Source organism: Palaemon carinicauda, chromosome 5, assembly GCF_036898095.1.
Source record: "Palaemon carinicauda isolate YSFRI2023 chromosome 5, ASM3689809v2, whole genome shotgun sequence".
NCBI classification, from domain to species: domain Eukaryota; kingdom Metazoa; phylum Arthropoda; class Malacostraca; order Decapoda; family Palaemonidae; genus Palaemon; species Palaemon carinicauda.
In genome coordinates, this window is record NC_090729.1 from 139,928,107 (window position 1) to 139,942,254 (window position 14,148).

The 14,148-nt window shown below is 41.4% G+C and overlaps 1 protein-coding gene across 1 annotated transcript; it reads right to left on the bottom strand.

The window, feature by feature from the left end:
• Positions 1–9,113: 9,113 nt before the first annotated feature.
• Positions 9,114–9,860, bottom strand: LOC137641173 (circumsporozoite protein-like). Its single transcript, XM_068373611.1, has one exon. The coding sequence runs from the start codon at positions 9,858–9,860 to the stop codon at positions 9,114–9,116; it is 747 nt and encodes a 248-aa protein (XP_068229712.1).
• Positions 9,861–14,148: the final 4,288 nt, after the last annotated feature.

The window sequence follows — 14,148 nt, forward strand, 5'->3', positions numbered from 1 at the left end:
CCAGAGGCGTCTTGGACGCTGTCGCTCGCTAGGTATAAATTAGTTAGTCAGAGCGACATTCCTGGTTGTTTTGCTTTAATAAATTTTAGCTATTTAGCATTACATAGGATTTCCTTTCGTGCTTAGTATTATTTGGCGAAGTATTCGCCATTCTGGCCTACGCTAGGCCATGTAGCCTAGTCGTTTGGTCCTAGTACTTCATGCATGATTATGGTTTTTCCGAGTGTAATTAAAATTTTATTGAAGCTTTAGGCTATATTTTATACATTTTAGACTGTGTGGAATATTTCCAAGATAGTATACGAGTGAGTTTCGGGGATTTAGGTAATCGATTCTCTTGGTGCCTAGGCTAGTTGCTTATGGAGCCTTAGTATACTTTATCATACTCCCCGGTTGCTTTCTTTTCTTCGGAGAAGGTATGCAATCCCTTTCCCTCTGTTTAAGCCTTGGGCTTATCCCTAAGTGGTTTTTTCCGAATTTATTTTCGATAAAACTATACTAGGGTGTTACTGTACCTTCCTGTTCCTGTAGTTATGGTTCAAGAGGGACAGAACAACAGAGTTTTTTAGTCTGAGTCTGTGTTGTCTGGCTTGGGGCTGAGTCCCCCTCGCTGACCTAACACAGACAAAGGGAGCTTAGCTCCCTTAGGTCACTACCGAAGGTTTCTGTGGATATGATTCCTTCTTTTGTGATCTACCAGACTAGTCCTTGTTGCTGTTCTCGGGGGAGGATAAGTTCTTTCCCTGGGAGTAGCAACGCCTTCCTTGCTTTGGTGTTCTGGGAGCTGGCAAGTATTGCTGGCCTTTCCCCTTAGATCTCCCTTAGGCTAAGATAAGTTTCTTGGCTGCGGGTGATCTGTCACTAAAGCAAGGTTGGCAGGACCCTCTTGTCCCTTCCCCCTCTTTCTTCGTAATGGCCGAGCCATTACTGTACTGTACGTCGTTCTACATCTGGACCTAGTATAGGTTAGGATGTGGAATTGACTCAGCCCCTTGCCGGCCGGCAGAGCTGCTGGCCGGCAGGGGTCTTACTGTACTGTACGTCGTTCTACATCTGGACCTAGTATAGGTTAGGATGTGGAATTGACTCAGCCCATTGCCGGCCGGCAGAGCTGCTGGCCGGCAAGGGTCTTATGTTTTCGAGTGCTGCCCGGACCTCTCTTGGTCCCTCATCCATGCCTGCCGGCAGAGCCAGACGGCATTGGTCAGGAAGCCTGAATTAGTTTCTCCCCTTCCTTATATGCACTCTTTCGGTTGCCGGGCTTGGAGGTAGTGTACACTCTTATCCCGGCATCCATTCTATTTTTCTTCTAGTGCTGTACCTGACCCGGCTGCCGGCCTATGAGGCCGGCAGCCGGGCAGGTGTAGTCCTCTGGTTCTTTTGCTGCCGGCTGGCATCGGTCTTGTACCTTTGCCGGCCGGCTTATGTCAGCCCTTGTCTGCCGGTCACCAAGAGTGTGGCCGGCAGCTGGGTACTACCTTGTGTAGTTGTTGGCCGGCAGCCATTGCCGGCCAACATTGGCTGTTACCGGCCGGCAGTTGCTGCCGACCGGCACAGGCATTTGAACCAGAGTGCTGCCGCCCTATAGCTGTTAAGTAGTATACTTTAAAGCTAGTTGTGGTGTGTGCCGGCCGGCAAAGGCAGGCCGGCACACATCCCCCTATACTGTACTAGTATTCTTCAGTATAATATATACAGTAAGAAGAAAACTATGGTAAGGGTTTTGGTACAGCACTGTGTCTTCTAACACTATTGTGTTTTCTTGCACATCCCTTTGCTGTTGCCCTCTGATAGGAAGCTGAGTTCTTTCCTGTCTATTATCCAGGTTTTTAAAATCATTGCTTAGGTGTGAGCTCCACCTGTTTCCTCTGGAAACCTTGCATTGGTTACTCTAGAAGAGATAAACCATTTTGATTTTATTATCTGGAAGGCTGCAACAATGGGTTGTGAGGGAAACACAAGTGTGTGTCTTTCCTTTATGAATTGTTATGCTATACTATGCATATCCAGTGATACATAGTTCATTTGATACTCATGGAAATTTCTTCTCTTTACAGGAGGACCCTCCGAAGTGCGGAAATGTTTTCTGCAACATCCGCAGCAAGAACCTCTGCGGACATGAGTGTTGTAGGAGACACGCAGCATGCGCTGTCTCCAAGGATGATCTCCAGTATTGGGACCCTCAGGTATGTACTGTATGCACTAACCTGATTACTGAGGCTTTTGATTCCCCTAGAACGGCGGAATCAAGGGATATAGCAAGGGAGAAGCTTCGTACTTGGGTAAGGGGCTTCAAGAAGAACACCTCTGGCCCTTATCTTCCAAGTGAGAAGATGAGGGCGTATCTTTTTCCCCAGGCATCAGCTGATGCAGTGATTCCCCAGCCTCAAGAGGAGATCCCTCAAGATCAAGTCCAGGTGGACGTGGAAGTCGCAGTCGCGATGCAAGACATCCAGTTAGATGACAGGATGTCTGACCTGGACGAACGTTTGGAACAAGACCTCCTGGCAGAAGGTCAGGATGAAGTTCAAACCCCGGATGTCGTAGAGGATGAGGTCGACGAGGTGTCGGCTACTCCGGTTCAGATTCCGGAGCCTATCCCCTCAACATCGGCCGGTCTCCCAGTAGAACTGGGACAGGCCCTCTCTTCGATTGTTGGAATGATCCAACAAATGCAGAAGGAGAATCAGGAGAAGGCGCTGCTATGGAACTGCGTATGCAGTCCCTGGCAGAATCACGTGGGCCCCGGAAAAGGCTCAATGTGAAAGACCTTCCCTTATGCTCAGATGCTAACCCATGGAGGTATGCTGAGCACATGCCGATGACGACTGGAAAGATCGTCATCTCGGATAAGCTGGGTTCAGTTCCCCTAGAGGAGGTGGAATTCTGGCCCAGCAAGGCATCATATCCGGACTGCTATGTCCGGCTGAGAAAAGAACCAGCTTCAAGGGAGGAGACAGAGCCGAAGGAGGTCATAATTATGGACCACGCTAAGGCTCAAGCCCTACTTTCATCCTCGATGAAAGAGAGGGGCTTCTCTAACTCGAAGGTAGCTGCATTGAGCAAGAAGCTCCCTTCTTTTGTGTCCTCTCCTGCTAGAGCCTTCCCCTTTCTACAGAAAGGGTTTGCGGCTGTCCTAAAGGCAGTCGAGGCCGGCAAGCCTTGCCCCTCCCTGGAGGAGTGTAAACCCTTGTCGCTGGCCCTGCCTATGGACCACAAAGACTGGAAGGATGTCCATCTGACATTCTCAGTGGGAAAGTTGGAGGCTGATATTGCCGGACGGCAATTCGGCGAGGACCTCCCCAAGCTGTCCGACTCTCTTTTACGAAGAGAGTTCGAGACAAAAGAAAGACTGGCTGCCTCAATGTCTCATCAGAATACTCTTGAGACGATGGCAAGTGACCCCAAGGTCCATGAAATGTTCATGGTAGTGGCTAAGTCTCATCTAGCCACAGTGACGAAGGACCTTTATGGCTTCGTCAAGGCAAGGAGAGCTTGCAGGGAGTTCGTGTTCACCGGGGCTACGGTGAGACACGAGCCAAGGAAGTTAATCTCCTCCAACATTTGGGGAAAAGACCTTTTCCCTACCGATGTGGTCAAAGAAGTTGTTGATAAGGCCGCCGTGGAGAATAGAAACCTTCTCCAGAAGTGGGGCCTGGCTATCAAAAGAAAGTCTTCCCCGGATGAGGGTCCTCAACCAAAGAGGAAGAATATGAGGACTAGGCTACCGTCTCGGCCAGCCAAGCCTTTTAGACAGCAACAGCAACTGCAATTGCCATTGCCTCCAGTGCCCCAGATGGTGGCACAAACCCCGACTACTTTTCAGTGGGTACCCCAGGCTGTGCCAGGTCAGTCAACCACATTTACCCCAACGTTCGAAGGACAGTCTTCTTCCTTTCGTGCAAAACCTAGAGGAGCAGCCAGAGGCTCGTCTAGGCGCCCCTCAAGGGGAAGGGGATTCAGAGGTGGTCGTGGTCAGGGAGGCAAGACCTCAGGACGGCAGTCCAAGTGAAACGATACCGGTAGGAGGGAGACTGATGAAATTTTGGGATCGCTGGACCTTCGATCCCTGGGCCCAAAGCCTACTCAAGAATGGACTGGGCTGGAGCTGGTACAGCACTCCACCCCCGTGCCTTCGGTTTTTCCAACACTCCACCCCCGTTCTGGAGGAGTACGTTCAAGAACTGTTGGAGAAAAAGGTGATCCGAAAGGTGAAGTCCATCAAATTCCAAGGGAGGCTGTTTTGTGTTCCCAAGAAAGACTCGGAAAAGCTCAGAGTCATTCTGGACTTGTCGCCACTCAACAAGTTCATAGTGAATTGCAAATTCAAGATGCTAACACTGCAACACATAAGGACCTTACTGCCCAAGAGGGCATACTCAGTCTCTATAGACTTGTCAGACGCCTATTGGCACATTCCAATCAGCCGTCGACTCTCCCCCTACCTAGGGTTCAGGCTACAACGGAGACTATACGCCTTCAGAGCCATGCCATTCGGGCTAAACATAGCCCCAAGGATTTTCACGAAGCTTGCGAGCGCAGCTCTCAAACAATTACGCCTAAAGGGAATTCAGGTAGTAGCCTACCTGGACGACTGGCTGGTGTGGGCAGCATCCGAGACCGAATGCTTGCAAGCTTCCAGTCAGGTGATCCAGTTCCTAGAGTACCTAGGCTTCAAGATCAACAGAAAAAAGTCTCGACTTTCTCCATCCCAAAAGTTCCAGTGGCTGGGAATCCACTGGGACCTTTTGTCACACAGTTTCTCCATCCCGACGAAGAAAAGGAAGGAGATAGCGGGCTCTGTCAAGAGACTTCTAGATTCCGAAAGGATATCAAGACGCGAACAGGAGAGGGTACTAGGCTCTCTCCAGTTTGCTTCAGTGACAGACCCAGTGCTAAGAGCACAGCTAAAGGATGCAACCGGAGTTTGGAGAAGGTATGCATCAAACGCGCGAAGAGATCTGAGAAGACCAGTGCCGCCTCGGCTACGTACTCTTCTCAGGCCTTGGTCCCAAGCCAGACATCTATAGAAGTCGGTTCTTCTTCAGCCACCTCCCCCGTCGATGACGATTCACTCAGACGCCTCAAAGGAGGGATGGGGAGGTCACTCTCATCGGAAAAAAGTCCAGGGGACTTGGTCCAAGCTATTCAGGACCTTTCATATAAACTTTCTAGAAGCTATGGCAGTGCTCCTTACCTTAAAGAAAGTCTCCCCGCGTCACTCGATCCACATAAGATTGGTGATGGACAGCGAGGTGGTTGTGAGATGCTTGAATCGACAAGGGTCGAGGTCACCACCTCTCAACCAGGTGATGTTAGCCATTTTCCGATTGGCAGAAAAGAAGAAGTGGTACCTGTCGGCAGTTCACCTTCAAGGAGTCCGCAATGTGACAGCGGACGCTCTATCCAGGTTCACACCGATAGAGTCGGAATGGTCCTTAGACGCAGGATCATTCTCCTTCATTCTGAATCAAGTCCCAGAACTGCAGATAGACCTCTTTGCGACGAAAGACAACAAGAAGTTGCCCCTGTACGTGTCCCCGTACGAGGACCCCTTAGCGGAAGCAGTGGACGCGATGTCCCTCGACTGGAACAGATGGTCCAGGATTTATCTGTTCCCTCCTCACAACCTTCTGTTGAGGGTCCTCAACAAACTGAGATCCTTCAAGGGGGTAGCGGCAATAGTGGCCCACAAGTGGCCGAGCAGTATGTGGTTCCCCTTGGCGTTGGAACTACAGATGAAGTTTGTGCCGCTACCACATCCAGTTCTGACCCAGCGAGTCCAGAAGTCGACTGTCTGCGCTTCATTACAGAAAACCCGGACCCTGCAGCTCATGATTTTCTCGCCCTTGCGGTGAGAAAGCGTTTCGGGATTTCGAAAGCCAGCATAGACTTCCTAGAGGAATATAAGTGCAAATCGACTAGAAGGCAATATGAGTCATCTTGGAGAAAATGGGTGGCCTTTGTAAAGGCAAAGAATCCGCAGGAGATCTCAACAGACTTCTGCTTATCTTTCTTCATCCACCTCCATGGCCAAGGGTTGGCAGCTAACACGATTTCAGTGTGTAAATCTGCTTTGATGAGACCCATTTTATTTGCCTTCCAGATCGACCTAGGTAACGAGATCTTTAATAAAGTTCCGAAAGCCTGCGCTAGGCTCAGACCTTCAGCACCTCCAAAGCCCATCTCATGGTCTTTAGACAAAGTTCTTCATTTCGCCTCCCTGTTGAGCAATGAAGAATGTGCGTTAAAGGATTTGACGCAAAAAGTTATTTTCCTATTTGCACTCGCGTCCGGGGCCAGGGTTAGTGAGATCGTAGCCCTCTCGAGAGAGGCAGGTCGTGTTCAGTTCCTGGATGGGGGGGATCTGAACCTGTTTCCGGATCCTACGTTTCTCGCCAAGAATGAGTTACCCACCAACAGGAGGGGTCCCTGGAGAATCTGCCCTCTGAAAGAAGATGCATCTCTATGTCCAGTAGAATGCCTAAAGGTCTATCTTCGTAGAACTTCAGACTTCAAGGGTGGTCAACTATTCAGGGGAGAAACATCAGGCTCAAATTTATCTCTGAATCAACTCAGAGCGAAAATCACATATTTTATTCGCAGAGCGGATCCTGACAGTACACCCGCAGGTCACGATCCGAGGAAAGTTGCCTCATCCCTGAATTTCTTTAATTGTATGGATTTTGAACATCTCCGTTCATACACGGGCTGGAAGTCTTCCAGGGTGTTCTTTCGCCACTATGCGAAGCAAGTAGAGGAACTTAAGAGATCTGTGGTAGCAGTGGGTCGTGTAGTTAACCCTACTGTTTAACTCTGCGAGGAACAGTGGTCTTAATTGGGACGATTAAGTCCAGGGTGAGTATGTAGGTACATACTGTACTACAAACTAAATGAGGGCACCAAGTGCCTACATAGACTGTTCCTTCTTTCAAAGGTGAACCTAGCATAAGTACAGACATGTGTGCCGAGCGTTTCTAACGCTAATGTGATTGATTTGTAATACAGACTTTTATGACTTGATACCTCGGTATCTTATTAAAGTGGCGTTTAATGGTTTTTCTTTCAGATAAACAAGTTCTGTTTACTATCATACTTATGCTTAAAGTTTTGGGTTATCCTCTTTTATATATATATATATATTTGTTGTTAACCTGTCTGTTTATTGTCTGTCAATAAACTTGTTCTTGAGAACCTTGCGTCTCTTTCACCTGTGTCAATTTATTGGTATAATTGAGCATTTAATTCTATGTATCTTATCTGGGATAATTCTGATAGAATTGTTCTGTTAAGCAAGCTATGTTGCATTGGTTTATGTAGTCCCCTAATGGGAGGACTCCGTCCCATAAAGGGACGAGGGCGGTTTTATTAGTTTCTTCCTATGCGGATATAAACCTTTGTCCAATACAAGTATTGTGCGGATTACTGGTCAATATATATTGACGCAGTGGTTCTATACAAACTATGCTTTACTTAATATAGGGCGAGACCACTATATTAGCTTGCCTGGTATTCATACATAGATATATGTACTCTTCGAGACTTTTCCAGAGTCTAGTAGGACTCTTCCCTGTAGGGGGCAGGAAGCTCTAACATAGTTTATAGTTAGTTGAAAAGATGTATAACTGTAACATCTTAGGTCTCTAGGTCTAGTCGACCGGGAAAAAATTACCTCCGGGGAGTACGGCACGTTCTGAGAATCCACAGATACAGTAATGCTCTGGTACACTTCCATCAGGACGACATGGCTTGAGCCCAAAAAACGGATTTTGAGCGAAGCGAAAAATCTATTTTTGGGTGAGATGGCCATGTCGTCCTGATGGACCCGCCCTTGCCTTTCTAAGAAAGGGCTGTAGGACCCCTCCCTACATACAGTATCTGTAGCACCTCGTGTACGCTACAAGGAATACAGATGGCGCCAGGATTGGCGCCAGGCACGCATACGAATCGGGGGATAGGGAAGCCTTGGGAGCGGCTCCCCTTTTTCTTTCCCGAATTCGTATCTCGCCAATCACCTCCTACGAGACGAAATCTCTGTCCAGGATGTAGATTGCCATGTGGCGTGTCTAGAATACGTCCTCTGATATGTCGCGATATCCCTTTCACGAGGGATACTCGCTCCAGGAGTTAGAATTCTGGTACCTTAAGGTAAATTCTCTGGGAATATCGCCGTAGTTGTAATATACCCTAGGAAGCTACCCTATAGGAACTTCCATCAGGACGACATGGCCATCTCACCCGAAAATAGATTTTTCGCTTCGCTCAAAATCCGTTTTTTCTGATATTTACAGAGATTGTAAGGCTAAGCCAAATGGCATGAAACACTATAAAGCTGTAATGAAAGCAGGCTTACAAAATTCAGGCTGTATTATACGTAGAGGTTTATAAAGATAAGTATACGTACCCATTAGATAGATCTAACTTATTCCAGTTATGTGTTACACCCAATGATTTATTGTATAACTCATTTTCATATTTATTACATCCAAGTTTACACACCTTTCCAGCTCTTGAGTCCAGTTTACATTGACCTGGAGCCAAGTGTTCAGTGTACTGCATGTGTTTCATACACACTCGTACACTGTATCGGTTTTCCTTTATATCTTATCAATCGCCCTACCTTGCACTGTTAATAGACCAACTTCTTGTTGTTATCATAGTAGCTCATGTTCGATTATGTTTGAATTTGTGTGACGTACTTGCTCGCAAGTCGTTATATATAAAGTCAACGCTTGTTTAATAAATTTCAGTTGCATTCACCAAGCATCTCAGTTATCACCGAACTAGACCCTCGCACAGAAGTCTCTCATGATCTTGGATTTCACCTACTATCAGCCTTTGGAAAATTTTCAGACGAACTGTTTTCAAAGGTCGTAAAATTTTCACAATTCTTTGTTGCGTTTATCAACATTCTTTGCCATTATTCCGGTGGTGTCTTTTCGTGCGAAATTGACTGTGCAACTCGACCCCTTTCTCTTTGAACATATCATTTAGCAAAACTTGTACCAATTTACCTTCATTACTTCAATTGTAGGTCTCGTCATCACATGTACCACAACACACGCCATTCAAGATCGTATCCGCATTCGGATTATGTTGTAACTGGTTCTTTCCTAACACTGCCAGTCCTTGTAAGAAAAGGCTTCTGTCATCTTGCATCTCAAATCACAAACCACCCACCCAGCTCCTCCTGCTCCCGCTCTTGTTCCTGCTACTGGTCCTGGTCCTGATCTTGATCCAGCTCTTGCTCTTGCTCTTGCTCCTGCTCTTGATCCTGCTTTTGTTCCTGCTCCTGCTCCAACTTTTGCTCCTGTTCTTGCTCCTGCTCTTGATCCTGCTTCTGTTTCTGCTTCTGCTCCAGCTCCTACTCCTGTTCTTGCTCCTGCTCTTGATCCTGCTTTTGTTCCTGCTCCTGCTCCAACTTTTGCTCCTGTTCTTGCTCCTGCTCTTGATCCTGCTTCTGTTTCTGCTCCTGCTCCAACTTTTGCTCCTGTTCTTGCTCCTGCTCCTGCTCTTGATCCTGCTTCTGTTTCTGCTCCCGCTCTAACTTTTGCTCCTGTTCTTGCTCCTTCTCTTGGTCCTGCTTCTGTTTCTGCTCCTGCTTCTGTTTCTGCTCCTGCCCCAACTTTTGCTCCTGTTCTTGCTCCTGCTATTGATCCTGCTTTTGTTCCTGCTCCTGCTCCAACTTTTGCTCCTGTTCTTGCTCCTGCTCTTGATCCTGCTTCTGTTTCTGCTTCTGCTCCAGCTCCTACTCCTGTTCTTGCTCCTGCTCCTGCTCTTGATCCTGCTTCTGTTTCTGCTCCTGTTCTTACTCCTGCTCTTGATCCTGCTTTTGTTCCTGCTCCTGCTCCAACATTCATATACATATATATATATACTGTATATATATATATATATATATATATATATATATATATATATATATATATATACATATATATACATATATATATATATATATATATATATATACATGAATATATATATATATATATATATATATATATATATATATATATATATGTATATATATATATATATATATATATATATATATATATATATATATATATATATATATATATATATTTATATTCACACATACATATGCATATATATATATATATATATAATATATATACATATATATATTCATATACATATATATACTGTATATATATATATATATATATATATATATATATATATATATATATATATATATATATATTTCTTTGTGTGCATATATGTGTGGATAAAGTGCAGTTTAATGTCATTTTTATATCAACTTAAAGAAAGCATATTACAATGTGTATTTACACACACACACACACATATATATATATATATATATATATATATATATATATATTTTATATATATATATATATATATATATATATATATATATATATATATATATGTATATGTGTGTCTGTCTGTCTGTCTGTCCGTCTCTCTCTCTCTCTCTCTCTCTCTCTCTCTCTCTCTCTCTCTGTATATATATATATATATATATATATATATATATATATATATATATATATATATATATATATGTATATATATATATACACACAAATTTCATGGTATGGATAGGGAAAGAGTAGTTCAAAATGTCCTTTTTTTATTATTCCCAACGTTTCGTGATTCTTAATCACATTGTCCAGGGCTAAAAATAAAACATATACAAAAGAATTAAGAAACAGTTAAAATTTTTTTTTTTACAAATTCATTCAAAACTATAAAAACAGTTGAAATCTAAATGAAAATTAAAAGGAAAAAATGAATAAATAAATATATATACATCAGACAAAGTAGTGGAACCAACCTCGCAGAAGCGTAGTGAGAAACTGTATGCCAACAAGAGTTGAAAAACAAACCAAAGGAAACTATGACAAATACAACTGAATAGAAGAAGCTTGGGTATTTAACGACGGAACTAGTCGTTTGATCAATATGGACTCAAGAAGAGGTAAGTCATGGTTACTTGACACTTGACCAATGATGGTAAAATCTTTGTTTTCAATATTTTGTTTGCACATTATAGCATGAGTCCGAATATTAGAATGTTCAGAGTTGGATATTCTGCAACCAGTTCGATAGCTAACACCTCTATGGGAATCAATTCTGACCTTTAACAACCTCTTGGTAGATCCTACGTAGGTCCCAGAGTTACACTTTGGGCAATTATATTTATATACCACACCAGAGGACATATAAGGACTCAATCGATCTTTGAAGTGGAAAAGCGAGCCAATAGTGAGAGGGTTCTTAGGGATGAGTTTAACTTCCACAGCTGAGAAGTATTGTTGGATAATTTCAGTAAACTTTTTCTTAAGGAAATCCTCATGAAGAAAAGGAAAACTCGCATAAAATTTTAGTTTAGGAACTTTAAGTGTTTTTGGAGTCTGAGCCAACTTGTCATTCAATAATCTATTAAGAAGTTTAAAAAATATTTTGATGGGGAAACAGTTTTTCTTTAAATATTCACATAAATAAATAATTTCAATATGGAAAGATTCCCAACTAGAGGTCAAAAGGAATGCTCTGTGGAGAAGAGTAAAAATAGAATTAGTTTTAAAATTATAAAAACAAGAGCTATAAAAGTTTGAACCTAACCCAGTGAACGTCTTTTTTCTAAAAATCGTGGTACTAAAACCTTCTCTATTTCTAGACACCAACACATCTAAAAAGGGGAGTTTGTTATCTTCCTCCTTTTCTACGGTGAATGATATGTTATCATGTTGTGAGTTGGCAAAGTCAATTGGGGGTATTAAAAGACGATAAGATAGTAATTGGGGGTATTAAAAGACGATAAGATAGGTCTCAGTGGAACATTGGGCTTATGGATTTTGGGTAAACCATATAAAATGCCATAATTACAAACTAGCCAAGTTCCTCGTTCCCTTACTGGAACCTTTAACAAAAAACACCTTTTCTCTAAATAACTCCTATGCATTTAAAGAGGCCATAATTTCTCAAGACTCAGATCTTTTCATGACGAGTCTTGATGTTGAGTCTTTATTCACTAATGTACCTGTGGAAGAAACTATCAATATTATTTTAAATAAATTATTTTCTGAACCTAATACCACTTTTAATGATTTTAATCGCACGTCTTTTAAAAAACTTTTGGAGCTAGCGGTGCTGGACACCTCTTTCGTTTTTAATGGTAATTTGTACAAACAACTTGATGGGATGGCTATGGGTTCCCCCTTGGGACCCACCTTTGCTAATATTTTCATGTGCTCCCTGGAGGAGACCATGCTGGAAAATTGCCCTTTAAGTTATCATCCCTTGTTTTATGTTAGGTATGTTGATGATACCTTTGCTCTATTCAGAGATGAGTTCGGCGCTGAATCGTTCCTTGACTTTGCCAACTCACAACATGATAACATATCATTCACCGTAGAAAAGGAGGAAGATAACAAACTCCCCTTTTTAGATGTGTTGGTGTCTAGAAATAGAGAAGGTTTTAGTACCACGATTTTTAGAAAAAAAGACGTTCACTGGGTTAGGTTCAAACTTTTATAGCTCTTGTTTTTATAATTTTAAAACTAATTCTATTTTTACTCTTCTCCACAGAGCATTCCTTTTGACCTCTAGTTGGGAATCTTTCCATATTGAAATTATTTATTTATGTGAATATTTAAAGAAAAACTGTTTCCCCACCAAAATATTTTTTAAACTTCTTAATAGATTATTGAATGACAAGTTGGCTCAGACTCCAAAAACACTTAAAGTTCCTAAACTAAAATTTTATGCGAGTTTTCCTTTTCTTCATGAGGATTTCCTTAAGAAAAAGTTTACTGAAATTATCCAACAATACTTCCCAGCTGTGGAAGTTAAACTCATCCCTAAGAACCCTCTCACTATTGGCTCGCTTTTCCACTTCAAAGATCGATTGAGTCCTTATATGTCCTCTGGTGTGGTATATAAATATAATTGCCCAAAGTGTAACTCTGGGACCTACGTAGGATCTACCAAGAGGTTGTTAAAGGTCAGAATTGATTCCCATAGAGGTGTTAGCTATCGAACTGGTTGCAGAATATCCAACCCTGAACATTCTAATATTCGGACTCATGCTATAATGTGCAAACAAAATATTGAAAACAAAGATTTTACCATCATTGGTCAAGTGTCAAATAACCATGACCTACCTCTTCTTGAGTCCATATTGATCAAACGACTAGTTCCGTCATTAAATACCCAAGCTTCTTCTATTCAGTTGTATTTGTCATAGTTTCCTTTGGTTTATTTTCTAACTCTTGTTGGCATACAGTTTCTCACTACGCTTCTGCGAGGTTGGTTCCACTACTTTGTCTGATGTATATATATTTATTTATTCATTTTTTCCTTTTAATTTTCATTTAAATTTCAACTGTTTTTATAGTTTTGAATGAATTTGTAAAAAAAAAAAAAATTTCAACTGTTTCTTAATTCTTTTGTATATGTTTTATTTTTAGCCCTGGACAATGTGATTAAGAATCACGAAACGTTGGGAATAATAAAAAAGGACAATTTGAACAACTCTTTCCCTATCCATACCATGAAATTTGTGTTCATTACTGGCTGTTGCTGCCTTCACCGAAGATATATATATATATATATATATATATATATATATATATATATATATATATATATATATATTTATATTCACACATACATATGCATATATATATATATATATATATATATATATATATATATATATATATATATATATATATATATATATTTCTGTTTGTGCATATATGTGTGGATAAAGTGCAGTTTAATGTCATTTTTATATCAACTTAAAGAAAGCATATTACAATGTGCATTTATATATATATATATATATATATATATATATATATATATATATGTGTGTGTGTGTGTATATATACATATATATATATATATATATATATATATATATATATATATATATACATATATATATATATATATATATATGAATATATATATACATATTTATATATATATATATACATATATATATATATATATATATATATATATACATATATATATATATATATGCATATATATATATATCTATATATATATATATATATATATATATATATATATATATATATATAGTGAAAGAAAACCATTGTAATATTTTTTTAAACT